Source organism: Embiotoca jacksoni, unplaced genomic scaffold (genome assembly GCF_022577435.1).
Source record: "Embiotoca jacksoni isolate LCO1_2020_lvr unplaced genomic scaffold, fEmbJac1.0.p SCAF_37, whole genome shotgun sequence".
NCBI lineage: Eukaryota > Metazoa > Chordata > Actinopteri > Embiotocidae > Embiotoca > Embiotoca jacksoni.
This window is the reverse complement of record NW_027185389.1, coordinates 1,725,323-1,738,912: the sequence shown is the minus strand read 5'-3', so window position 1 is coordinate 1,738,912 and position 13,590 is coordinate 1,725,323. Positions and strand designations below refer to the sequence as shown.

General features: G+C 41.1%; 1 protein-coding gene across 4 annotated transcripts in view; it reads left to right on the top strand.

The window, feature by feature from the left end:
• Positions 1-8,326, top strand: part of unc5db (unc-5 netrin receptor Db) — a 301,343-nt gene extending 293,017 nt beyond the window's left edge. For all 4 annotated transcript variants that reach the window (XM_069166069.1, XM_069166073.1, XM_069166072.1 and 1 more), the window contains 2 exons: positions 842-1,020; positions 3,599-8,326. In XM_069166069.1, the coding sequence (XP_069022170.1) occupies positions 842-1,020; positions 3,599-3,860 (441 nt within the window). In that variant the 3' untranslated portion in view covers positions 3,861-8,326. The remainder of the gene's footprint in view (positions 1-841; positions 1,021-3,598) is intronic.
• The last annotated feature ends 5,264 nt before the right edge of the window (positions 8,327-13,590 follow it).

Here is a 13,590-nt window from a genome sequence, read left to right as displayed (position 1 = left end):
GTTCGCCGCGGCTATGTCTTTTTGTTTTTTATTTCTTTTACTTAATTCGTCCGGGGAGACACGTGTTTCCAGCAAATAGCCCGCACCGACGCCACCCGAGAGCGGCTCCCGGTTGAGACAACGGTCTTCTGTCAGCCGCTGAGCAGCTCCACCGGAGCAGCGAGGAGTTTTTGCACAAATTCGCCCTCCGAGAGCACCTTGACATTCGTCGTCGAGGAGGAAGAGAGTGTCGCTCGTTGATTTTTAACCCCGACTGCTGTTTTTATCCACACCCGGTCGTGAACACGCTCGTCCCCACGTCAAGGCCACTGCGACGCTATTTAAACTCACCGTCAGACACGGGTGAAATAGTATTTACAACTACTTTTTTTTACCGTTTGATTAAAGTCCCTCCTCGATGATTAGTCGGGCTTCGTCTGACGGAAATAAAAAAAATGAGTTCACGGGTTGCCGTGTGTAAAAAAAAAAATCAAATCATCGGCACGTTTACAGCAAACGGACGTGACCGCTTCTGAAACCATGATTTTTTTTTTATTTTTACGTTGTTGGTCACCGGATTGGATCGATATCTCGTACACCAGCGAAGCGCTTTCATAGCTGCTTATTCCCTCAAGCGTGAGACCGTTAATCGAGCTTCCGTCCAAATTGAGCTCGATTGTTATTTTTATTTTTTCTTACAAGTTGGACGTGAGGAGTTGGGCACGTCGAGATAAAACAGTTAAAACAGTGGAGGGCGGAGGGTCATAATCAAGTCATTAATTGATTGTAGACCAACCCCACCCTCTCGATCTGACTGTTCCCGTTTCTGTTCTTTTTTTTGTTTGTTTTTTTTCCTTCCCAGACCGAAAAGGAGTCGGTTCCATTTTTTATGCAGACAGACTGCACCGTCACGTCCCAGACGGGCCCCAAGGCCTTCAAAATCCCCCTGTCCATCCGCCAGAGGATCTGCGCCACCTTCGACACTGCCAACGCCAAGGGCAAGGACTGGCAGCTCTTAGCCCAGAAACTCCACTTAGATCGGTGAGTGTGTGATGTGCATCCTCTCTGAGATGTGATGTGTGTGTGTGTGTGTGTGTGTGTGTGTGTGTGTGTGTGTGTGTGTGTGTGTGTGTGTGTGTGTGTTTTCGGCCTCGAACACTGGCCGACGAGAACGACGACGCTCCCTGCAACGGTCGACGACCTCCTAAAATGTGGCTGGACTCTTAAAAAAAAAAAAAAAGAAGAAGCTTTTCGTCTTTCCGACTAATCGTGTAACCTTGGCGACACGTAGGCGACTGCGCGTTGTCTGTCGGACGCTGTGAAAACATCATGCGCCCGCTGCGGGGTTCGTTCTCACCTCATTATCCAATTTCCTTTTTTTTTTCTTTTTTTTTTTTTTTAAAACAAAAAATAGAAAAAGAGATCAACCGGCGTGATACGGAAATGTTGATTCTGCCCTTCTGGTGAAGCTGCGATCGCTTTCTTATCACCCGATTGTTCCTCCCATCGAATGCAAATATGCATTTACGATGAGACTCTACACAGGTATTTGTTTTGTAATTTATGTTTTTTTGAACTCGGCCCAGTTGTTGCGTCTGCTCGGTTTGTGGCGGGTGTAATCTCCCGTTAAGTGCCTGATTCATGAGACGCCGGTATCTAAGAGTCCGCTGGGATTCCAAATTATCCAGATAAGCTTTCGCTCTCCAAGTCGGTGGCGGCTTTGAACCGAGCCTGATGTGACCAAATGGCTGCGGCCTTTCATGATGCTGCTCTCTGTTATTTCTCTGGCGAGGCAGCAGCAGTGAAACACTGCCCCCCGCTGGACTCACCCCGAAGTGATCCGTGGAAACGCAGGGCAACTGTATATTGGCATGGCAACAAGCTCCTCTTCCTTCACTCCGGCAGTAACCTGAGAATGAAATCCAAAACCAAAAACTCCATATTGCCTGTAATTACTCCTCAATTGCGATGCTAATTTATTCCTGATTGTATTTTTTTTTTTAATAGTCCTGTAAGGTTATACTTTTATTTTATTTTTTTATTTTTTTTCCTTGCTCGATGTTAAAAAGCAGATGGTTGTGCTTGCTGCGCCGTGAGGCTCCGTTTAGTTCAATTAATTTACAGTCACGAAAATAATAAGTGGATTTTCTGAACCCATATGGGCTCTGTGGTTTTTGATTTTCTAGCTGAAACGTTGGAGTGCTGTGGACCATGTTGGTAATACATTTTTGATTCGCTGTAATGCATCATTTAATGAGGCATACATCACACGTGTGATCGCAACACCTGATTATTTTATATTTATCTATATTATATCTGGGTTTTTTTTCCTCTCAGAGCTACTTTGACAAAATGAAAGTGTCCGAGAGCTACTCGTGTTTATTAACAATATTACTCGCATAGCTGAGCTCCACCCAAACCAGCTGAGTCAGCTTATTTTATGTCAACGACAACAAATTGATACTCAACACGCATTTTCTAGCTTCGATTCAACAGCATGTGCATGTTTCTTTTTTTCTGCCTGCATTTCTTTATGATTTCAGTTGATGAAGTTAGTCACATCTGTCAAAGACAACAAAAACAACGTTTATCTACTCACTCGTGTACATTTTTCTGTCTGTCCGAATACCATTTAAAAAAAAAAAAGTAACTTCCCTTTTGTCCGCTTAACACGCCGAGCGTTACGCATTCGATCTTTCCTTTCTTTTCAATTTGGGAAAGTCGCAGCATTCAGCCGACCGAACGCTCTTTTCTGTTGCAGTCCGGCCGTAAATATCGCATTAATGTTGTTTACTTATAATACACGAGCAGCCGTTTTCTTTCCGGCTCGGCGTGAGAGTCTCTCGCTGTGTTTACGTCCTCTGATCTCTGTGTTTCCCGAAGGGGAGGAGTTTGTGGGGAGGGGGAGGGGGAGATGGAGGGGGGGGGGGGGGGCGATCGTGTCCTTCTTTTATTCGATTGTGTCAATTCCTTTGGAAAGATTAAAAACTAAATCGATAAAAGAAATACAGAAATGGATCACCAAAATACACCTGGCCGGCCCACGCGAAGTAAGTCCACATTCTGCCAGCGACTTGTCGGAGACTCCCGTTGTAGAGTTGTTGTTTTTTTTTTCCATCTGATCGTTAAAATGTTTAAAAAAAAACGACGGATCAAATCTCGTGTAAAATGAAATCCGCCGTTTGAACGTAATTCGTTGACAGACTGATTCGCTGTCAGGTGGCAAAGTAGTCGTTTCTGTCAGTTTTAGATCCCGGCGAAGTGAGTCGCTGTCAAACTGCAGCACGAAACCTCTCGCAGGACGCGGTGTGGATAATCACAGCGTAGATGTATATACCGTGTGGGTACTGGATCAAATAACCTGACGACGAAGGTCTGTTTTCTGGCTGATGCACCAAAAAAAAAAAAGAAAAACGTTTTCTACAGTGGCAAAAAACCAACAACACGTGTATCCAGAGAGCTGCTTTCGGGGTCATTTATTCCCCCCTCAACAACACGCGCTCACGTTAGTCGGCAGATCATTTCAGAGAAGCTCCCGATGTGTTTTGTTTTTTTGACAGGTAGTTGAAATGCGGTGTTGCATCGCTGGTAATTTGCGGTTTGTGCTCTTCCTCCGCAGAAACCTGGGCTACTTTGCGAAGCAGCGGAGTCCCTCGGCGGTCATACTGAGCCTGTGGGAGGCTCGGCACCAGGACACCGCCGACCTCGACTCCCTAGCCAGCGCCCTGGAGGAGATTGGCAAGATCCACTCCAGAAGCTCCCCCAAGGACCAGGACGAGCCGGAGTCGGACTTCAATCACATAGAAGCGAGCGGCCTGCGCGGGACGGGCGAGCCGGCCCGTCCGAAGGCGGAGGACTCGGCTCCCGAATACACCGGCTGAGAGAGGAGGGTGGAAAGACGAAAATAAAAAAAAACCCCGCGCACACACACACGACAAAAAAAAAAACCACCTGACAGACTTGAGGCGTACGTCCGCGTCACGCGGCCGGCGATGGACAGACGCACCGCGGCGGCGCGCTCGGAAAGGTCTGGCGGGGGGGGTCGTCGGTGAGCAGGAGGCGCCGGCGGTCCAAACGGTGACGACCTGATCACAAACCGGGTCGAGGTGAGCCGGCGCCCCGCTCTGGATCCGCCCCACCTCTCTTTTAGGAATCTGTCTGACGATGGACTGTAAATCTCTTTTTCTGCCTTTCCACTCACTTCTTACGTTCATTTATTCTTCACTCGTTCGTACCCTTTCCTTTTTTTTCTCTCTCTCTCTTTCCCGTCTGCTATTTTCCGAAATCTTTTGCTTTTCTTTCCCAGCAGTCCACTCGGTAGCTGGACACATTTTGCATAGAGGCTCTTATATGCAAATGAGGTGATCTAACTGTGGCGTCATTTTGAGAGTCACCCGTATTTGACCCGATATCCTCCCCCGCTCTGTCTCCACGAACGAATGCGGACTTACCAGCTTACTTTTTTTTTTTTTTTTTTTGGATGTCCAATATTATATTTTCAAAAAGGGGTGGAGGAAGCTGCCGATTGCTTAAATGTTTGTGACTGTGAACTTTCAAAGCCAGGTATCACAAAATGTACCCATTTTCATCTCTACAACAAAAAAAAAAAGAACACATCGATAGGACGGTTGTTGACGTGATACACAAACATATTTGCCAAAAAAAAAAAAAAAATCAGCTCTAGTGTAACTTTGAAGGCGCACACGTTTGCAAAAACAAAACAAAAAGAAAGCCGTGGTCGTGGCGTTAACGTGGCAGAGTGAGATTTCAAAACCGCGGCGTCACGGCTTTCGCTCCGGTTTCCTGCGCCGAGCCGATCGAGGAGGCAGGAAGCTGCAAGTCATCGTTTCCTGGCGCGGCGGGGAGCGTAATCGGAGCGTCCTGTCGTCCCAATTCCTCACCGTTTAACACCCGTCACGCAGACCTCATATCTGACTCCGACACACCCGGCTGCCCCCCCCCCCCTCCACATCCTCCTCCTCCTCCTCCCCCCCCCGACCCTCAACACACACACATGCGGACTCACACTGTCGACATTTCGCGGCTGCAGACTCCACGTGCACCGACGGCGTTTGGAAAATCGCACCGAGGGGGGATTTTTCTAAAAGGTGTCCTCGGCAGGTCGACGAAGAGCTGGTTAGTCGCAGAGCATAGGAGCTAATTAAGATAAAGGAAAAAGCTTTTAATCTTAATGCAACCCGGTGTTGTTATTCTACCCGACCGAAGCGGCGTTCATTCCACTTAATTCACACTTTAATTAATCATTTTAACATCAAAATATATTAAAAAAAAAAAAAAAAAACTCCCAGGTTCATATATCTTAAAATAACAGTTGGTCTCGTAGCGGCCTTGAAGTGCACACCGCGCGAACGGAACCGAAATTATGCAAAAAAAAAAGAAACCGCATATTTCTCCCCCTCACGTACTCTTTGTGGTATTTAACCATGAAATAGTTTTCTTTTTTCTTTTCTTTCTTTTTTTTTTCTTCCTTTCAAGGTTTTGAGATACGGGCCGCCGAGATTTCTGCCTCCAAACCTCGGCGAGTGAAACGTCCTCGTGGAAAAGGGAGAATCACACTCGCCGATTTACAGTCGAACAGACGAGAGCGTGCGAAGCCGAAGCCGAGAAGTTCCAAGTGTTTCACCGACAGCCGGAAAGGGTCGCGTCTCGTTTTTAACATGGACCGACCGCCGATCGGTTTTGCCGCTTCGTTGGAAGTTTCAGGTGTTTCCTTCGTTCGGTGGCGTTGCGTCGTGCCGACTTAAGAGGGAAAAGCTATTTCTGTGGACTCGTGCACCAAAAACAACAAAATGTTTGCCTGAAATAAAAACATAAATGCACCTGCTCTAAAATAACACAGCTGGCAGATTTATCGGATTTAAAAGTTGGTTTAGTCTCAGCAACAAACAAAAAAAAAATGGAAAGAAATTGTCATTTAAGGCGCGTATTTATGAGAATAAAAGAAGAAGAGCAGCAGCGTTAGAAGACACTGTCGGTTGGATATGTCGGATTTAAACGTGGGTTTTCTCGTTCCGGGTACAACTGACGGGACCGGCTGCTGGATTTGTATTTATCGGGTTTTTAATTACCTTAGCTTGCGAGCAGGCTACGACAAGCCGACGCGTGGAGCGCCGAGGTCACAAACGGGGCTCGGCGTACATGTAAGTCTGTCGGTATTACTTTAGGATAAGTAGAGCACTTTTCAACGTGGGATTTTTTTTTTTCAGTATTACAGTGATGTACCATAAAAACACCACAAGTTTTAGCTACGTTCTATATTGCGTTTTGCTTTTATAGATATGCTTTTAAACTTTCTTGCAGAGCTTAAAGGGGAATTTTTGCAATTCTTACTTCTTCTTTTTTTTTGCCATTTAAAAACAATAATTCTCAGCAAGTCCACCTGTTTTTGTTTTTTTGTTTTTGGCGCAAATTAAAAATGTGCATAAAAACAGGTTTATGATATGATTATGTCATTTTAATGAGTTATTATTTGACGATGACTGCAAACACATGAAAACAACACGCCGTCCCTGGTTTCAATTATGACATCATCACCTGATACCAATTATTTGAGCTGATTGCAAGCGTTTTTGCACAATCACTAGATATATTTCCAGTCATCTGTCTAAAAAAAATAAAAAACAGCTGGATGAAACTAACAGAAATATCACATTTCCACGTCTTTTTCCACTTTGAGGTTTGACTGGCGCTTTTTTTTTTTGATTGACGTCATCTCGTTGCGCCCCCTTTAATCTGCCGTGGTTTGATGGCACGAGTGGAAAATGAACTAGGAGGTGACATGTCGGATTTGTAGCAACAAAAAAAAAAAATGGCAGTCAATTATGCTTATTTGCGTGACAATTAATCGTCAGCTAAAATTTTGTGATTGCGACCGCTTGCACACGCTACCTGTTTCGTTGTAGCGCCAAGTTGAGCCAATCTTTTGCTTTTTCCGCATCTTTGGGGCCCATGAATCCTAATTCTCCTCCAGTATCTGCGCTGATGTGGATGCTTTATTGAAAATTCAAAAGCAGTGAACTAAAAGGAACCTCTGGGATTTTCGGCACACTATCGGGTACTATAAAAAAAAATTTAAAAAAATCCAACAAGACGATTTCTTTTTCTTTCAAATTTGTACCTTCAACCGATGGACCATTTGCATAATCAACTTACGTAATTAACCTTAAAAAAAGATGTTTAAAAAAATCCTCACTGTAAGGTAAATAAACTCAATTCTCATTTCTTCGTCTGCAAATCCAATTCTTGAACGTTTCTACTCTAATTTCAATTCTGTTGGCTATTTTTATGATAGAAAAAGCTAAAGGTATTTTGGATATGTCCCGTCATCAGGGATTATATAACGACTTTGAATACATCACTGAATATTTCTGATCCGACACTGTATATGTGAATGGTTTTATCCCTTTTCTTTTATTTTTTTATTTTTAGTTTCCTGCATCATCTCTATGCCTTTCCGATCAAATTACATTCATCTTTTCTGTAATTGAAGCTGGTAAGTGAAGAATGAGAAAGGTAATCTTTTATTTTTATTCCCAATGTGACTGTTTCCTTAATTGTGACTAACTGGATTTTTTTTTTTCTTTTTTTTTTTTTTTTTTCTTTTCATTCCCTGCAAGCAAAGAGTGTCCAAAAAAAAAAAAAAAAAAAAAAAAATGGAAACGTGTGCTTTTGTAACGCTTTGCGGTGGCTTATGTTTGCATCCGGAGCATCCTGTCTGCGCGGTACACGTCATCCCGCTCCACGTTTCAACCTTCGTCCTGGATGTGTTTCGGCCACGTCTTCTGTAATCTCATTAACGTGTTGAAAATCAGTTCTTTTAAAAGTGAGCTCAGACACACGCATACACGAACATCTATGTATAATGCTTTGGTGTAAGATTTAACCCTGTTTCGCGAGATAAAAAAAAAAGTTCACCGTCATTTTCCGTCACTCGAGTTGGTCGGTCCCATGCTCTCTTTTTTTAAATTTTTTAAATTTATTTATTTTGCTTCACGCATGGCCTTCGGCTTCATATCACTATTCTTGTGCCTTGTTTAACTACTGTAAATGGTGAATGTTGTAAAGTACAGATGGGGATGAAAAAAAAAAGAGCAATTAATCATACTGACATACATTTAAAGGTATTAGTTGAAAAAGTATTTAAGATTATAATATTGAATAGGCTGCAGAGCTTTTCTAGTGCTGAACATCTATGTTTGGTAATGCCAGGGCAGCTTTGTGGTATATTGTATCTATAATTATGGACATTTTGGATGTTTTTCTGTACAGTAGAATTTGCAAATGTATATGCAGCCTTTTGGAAATAAATGTACAGTTGAAAGATCAACTTGTCGCAAGTTATTTTTTTTTGCATCATCCATCGAAACTCAACTCACGTTGATTATTTATTTAAATGTAGAATTTTTATGTCTAATCTCGTCACTCTCCTAAAGGGAAAAACAAGCCCAGCACAGCGGGGATTAGGGAGTTACAACAATAACTTCCTCTCTAGAGGATTGTGTAACGCGTGGATGCAGGCGTGAAAAGAGAGGCTATGTTCAAAGTATTTGCATCATTTTTTTTTTCAGAATCACGGTGTCGTAAATAATGTTATCATTTTTGATAATTCGTTCAAAAAGTGAAAATGTCAGCGGAAAAATAAAAGAACTCATCGCTGTGTATATGTTAAGGGTCATAAATTGCTCACTTCCTTACCTTCCTGGGGTCGTAAAAGGGGCGGGGCTTTAGGGGTCATACATCACTTGACAAGTAAGGTCAAAGGTCACCGTCAATCTCTTTTCGGCAGGTAGTGGGGCATTTATCTCTCTTAACAAGAATATCACCACTACGAACTCGCACTAAAGCGCGTACAGAAAGATTACATGCTGCGTTTGTTTTGTGACTCAAAAGAAACGAAAAGAAAACGCTTCGTAGGGTTGCGTTGTTTATTTTATTTTATTTTTTTTCCTGTAAACATCGACCTGCTGTTTCGTCACACTGCAAACATGGTTGTATTCTCTAAGCTCTGTGCGCTCTCTCTCTCTAATCAACCTGACTGTGTGAGTAATGTTTCAGTCATGCGCGACGGCTTCATTTCCGCACTGCGGGGTGTGTCTTAGTTTAAGCGTTTGTGTGTGTGTGTGTGTGTGTGTGTGCGTGTGTGTGTGTGTGCGTGTGTGTGTGTGCGTGTGTGTGTGTGTGCGTGTGTGTGTGTGTGTGTGTGTGGGTGGATTAAAAAAAAAACAAGAGTGAAATTTATTCAACCCTCATGTTTGTATGTTGCAACCTTACACGTTAAAACCCTTTAAAAAAAAAATTTAAAAAAAATCAATCAAGACGCAGCGAGATCGACACAACAACTCTCGTGGGTCATCAATTGTTCTTTTTCCCGCTCGTGTGCTGTTTGGCATCGAAAATATCGTACGATCCAGCTCCAACCGCCGACATTAGCAACGCGGTCAGCCACGTTATCGGCATGTACGTCAATAATAAGACCTGCTCGGCCTGATGTCCCAGCCGTGGGATTCAGCTTGCTTTAGCACAATCCATGCAATCAATGGAGATACGGCCGATGGTGCGACTGCTGTATGCTATTAATGATAATAATAATAATCATAATAATAATAATAAGCTTTATTTGTGTGGCACTTTTCTAAACTTCAGTTACAAAGTGCTTCGCATAAAATAAGCCATCAAACAAAACGAGTGAATTCTAACAAGTCTTATCAACACAATGACCGTATAAAACAGCCATAAAAACAAATTAAAACAGGGAATAAAAGAAATGAGTTGATCACTAAAATCAACTGAAATCAGCAAAGATTCTCCGATAAAAGTCTTGTTTTAAGAAGAGATTTAAAAGACTATTCCCACCACCTTGGTGCCCTAGAGTGGGAACCATTAGACTGTGTTTATAAAAGTGGACGTAGTTTCCGGGTCTGCAAAATGAGGCCAAATGCGGAAGTGCTTTAAGCTGCAATACCTACGAGTGCCACTAGAGGTAAAGCCTCCGACTCCGTAGACTCCCATTCAACTTCTCATGAAATACGAAATCAACTGAAATTTCTCCACGAGTTATCTCGATGTCGTTAACTAAAGTCGCTCCTTTTTTTTTTTATTCGTTTTCTGGCGGTCCATCTGAAAATAAGAAAAATATGCAGGGATATGCATAAAGTTATCACTGCATTTGATGACTCACTCGCTCAATGAATCTTAGTGCTTTTAGAGTTCACTCGGTACTTTTTTGTTTTAGATGAGCATTTATTCCATTTGTTTTTATTGCTGTGACCGTCTATGAAACTGTGACATTTGTATTCAACCCGTTTTCCTGTTCCTCTAAATACCTTCTGTTTTCAGTTTCACACGTGCTTCTCGACGTCTTTTCGTTATGTTTGATGCAACCTTCCTCTCAGTAGACCACCGCAACAGATGAAAAGTAAATACTATATTTTCCATATCATTAGAATTGATCTCGTCCGAGCGATGAATGGAAAAATCTTTGGAGAAGAAAAAAAAAAGAAGAAGAAGAAGTGTCCCAGAGGTTGTTGTTTTTTAGCCTCCTCCCTCGGCCTTATCATCAAAAACACAAGTTGCAGGAGCGTGCGGTGGTAAACGGTGCAGAAAGGCAGAGAGGGCAACAGACTCTGAATGATTGGGCAAACAAAACCCAACCAAAAACCCCCAAAAATGGTTGTGCTCCAAATGTAAAATGTTCCGAGTTTGTGTCTCGTTGCCCAGCGGGCCCGCAGAAAAAAAAAACCATCAGTCGACCGGCTACCGCTCGGTTCTTTGGGTCGTGTAGAACGGCGCCAAACCGTCTTTTTTTTTGTTGTAATTTCAGTGTTCTCCAGCCCATGTCGACACACAAAAAAAGAAAAAATCCACATGTCGGTTTCTGCTTCCTGTCGGGGGGAGGGAGGGAGGGTGGGGAGGACAATATCTGCTCGCTGCAGACAACTGCTCATGAGATAATGTTAAAACTGGCATGCGATGGTTTGCTAAACACGGTGACGGTGGCTGACTCTAAGCGGTTTGTGATGAGAGGCTTTTTTTTTTTTTGTACAATGAACCCCCGCCCCCCCCTCCCCACATCATTTATTGGTCATACTTTTTCAAAACAAATCTTTTTTTATCTATCTTATTTTATTGTATACGTATTTGTAAATTTTTGGAAGTTGGTTTTTTTTTTTCCTAACTGTGTTTCTATAATTCTGTGACGACTAAAGTTCCCCTCTGTGGGATTAATAGTCTAATTTTTTTACTTTTTTTTTTTTTTTAATTTATTTAAAAAAAAAAAATTGTGTATATAGTCTGTGTGTGTATTTATTCTAAAATAATAAATTTTGTATCTTTCTTATTTCTTATATCTTACAATGTATTTGTGAATTTTTGGAAGTTGTTTTTTTTTTTTTTCCTAACTGTGTTTCTATAATTCTGTGACGACTAAAGTTCCCCTGTGTGGGATTAATAATCAATTTTTTTTTAACTTTTTTTTTTGTGTATAGTCTGTGTGTGTATTTATTCTAAAATGATCATTTTTGTATCTTTCTTATTTCTTATATCTTATGTATTTGTGAATTTTTGGAAGTTTTTTTGTTTTTTTCCTAACTGTGTTTCTATAATTCTGTGACGACTAAAGTTCCCCTCTGTGGGATTAATAGTCAAATTTATTTACTTTTTTTTTTATTATTATTTATTTATTTTTGTGTATATAGTCTGTGTGTATTTATTCTAAAATAATAATGTTTGTATCGTTCTTATTTCTTATATCTCATAATGTATTTGTGAATTTTTGGAAGTTTTTTTTTTTTTGTCCTAACTATGTTTCTATAATTCTGTGACGACTAAAGTTCCCCTCTGTGGGATTAATAGTCAAATTTATTTACTTTTTATTTTTTTATTTATTTTTATTTTTTTGTGTATATAGTCTACGTGTGTATTTATTCTAAAATAATATTTTTTGTATCTTTCTTATTTCTTATATCTTATAACGTATTTGTGAATTTTTTCATATTGTGTGCACTTTTTGTTTTTTTCTTGCTGCCGTGACGACCGAATTTGCCCACTGTGGGATTAATAAAGTCTAAAGTCTAAATAAGACATATGAAAATTTCCATAGGCATCTATTTGTTAAAGGAGAGTCGGCGCTACTGTTTTTTTTTTTTTTTTTTTTTAATTGAGAGCTAAATGCACCATTAGAAATCCTGGACAAGGTAGCACTGGGCTGAGGCCAATATCCCAGCATGCACTGGGGGGGACTTATTTTTAGCGTCATATTTACATCTCATCATTTGGATTTCTAACGTCCCACACGGGGAAATTTTTAGACGTCGTCAATCGACTGCGTCACATCGTGTCCGACAGCCATCGAGCAAAACAGCTTACATAAACCTAAAGTCCAAATTTCTGACCCACGACCTTTCTGGCTCGTCTTCATCCGCGTTTATTTTCTTAACCGCCTTACGTAAGCTACAAATGAGCATTATTTGCGTAGTTGAAACAACACTAAGGGTCCACAGCGAAGCTACTACTACTTTTATCCTATTTTTTTTAGCTCGATTAATGTTTTAATCGCAGTTTTTAATATTTTAATCGCAGTTTTTAATGTTTTTTATCAAAGTTTTGTTGTGTATCTCTGTAGTTGTGGAGACAATTGTCATCAGCGTGATGAGCTGTCGCCCCGAGGAGGCTTCAGTCGTGTTTCCTTCTTCGAGTCGGTCTGAAGTCATAATTAACTTAGTGCGTTTATTTGAGATTTACACCAGATGGAACTATTTTTATACCAATTAAATATCATTTTCAAAACAGATGCTCGCAGGCAGTAACAGAAGGTGACAGTTTTAAGAAACAGCTCAAGACTTACTTTTATGATCTTGCGTTTTCATGCTGTACAAATAAAGTTTATTATTATCATTCATAATTTTAAGTACTGTTCACAAATATTTTTAAGGGGGTTGCGCTCAATACTAACCCCCTGTTGTATGTTACTTTCTACCTCAATTCAGTGCAATTCAGAAGAAAATATTGTCCAATTTACTACATTTATGAGCTACATTTTAGCTCATAAAAGCTCATTTTAATGCTCATAAATTAAAATTACTTTAAGTTAAATCAGTGTTTCCCAACATTCCTCAGAGTTTGGCTTCTTACAGGAAAAGTAGTGTAAAGTTGTGCCCCTGTAATTTCTGATTATTTGAATTAAATGGCAGTTTATAGCCCGATTATGAAATATTTCACAACAAAAAGCAAAGACTAGACCAAAAAAAACAACTTTTGTGTTACTTCTTTATTTAAATACTTCTTATTCGTATTTATTTGTATTTACAATGGGCTGTGTTCAATTGCAACTATATAAGGTAACAAAGCACACGCACTAATATAATCTATCAGACAACGCCTTGTTTTCGTGACAATAACTCAACAACTCAAAAACAATAGCGTCAGCGGTGTGAGCGTTTCCGTTTTCCACCGAATATATCTGGTGTTTTAATGGTTGCCCAATCGATTTGGCTTCTTCGGGACAGCCACATGCCCCGCCCACCAACCGCCCCCTTTTTTACGTCACGAAGTCGTCGGGGTGGTGACGCCTGTCAGGGTCATCTCCGCCGCAAA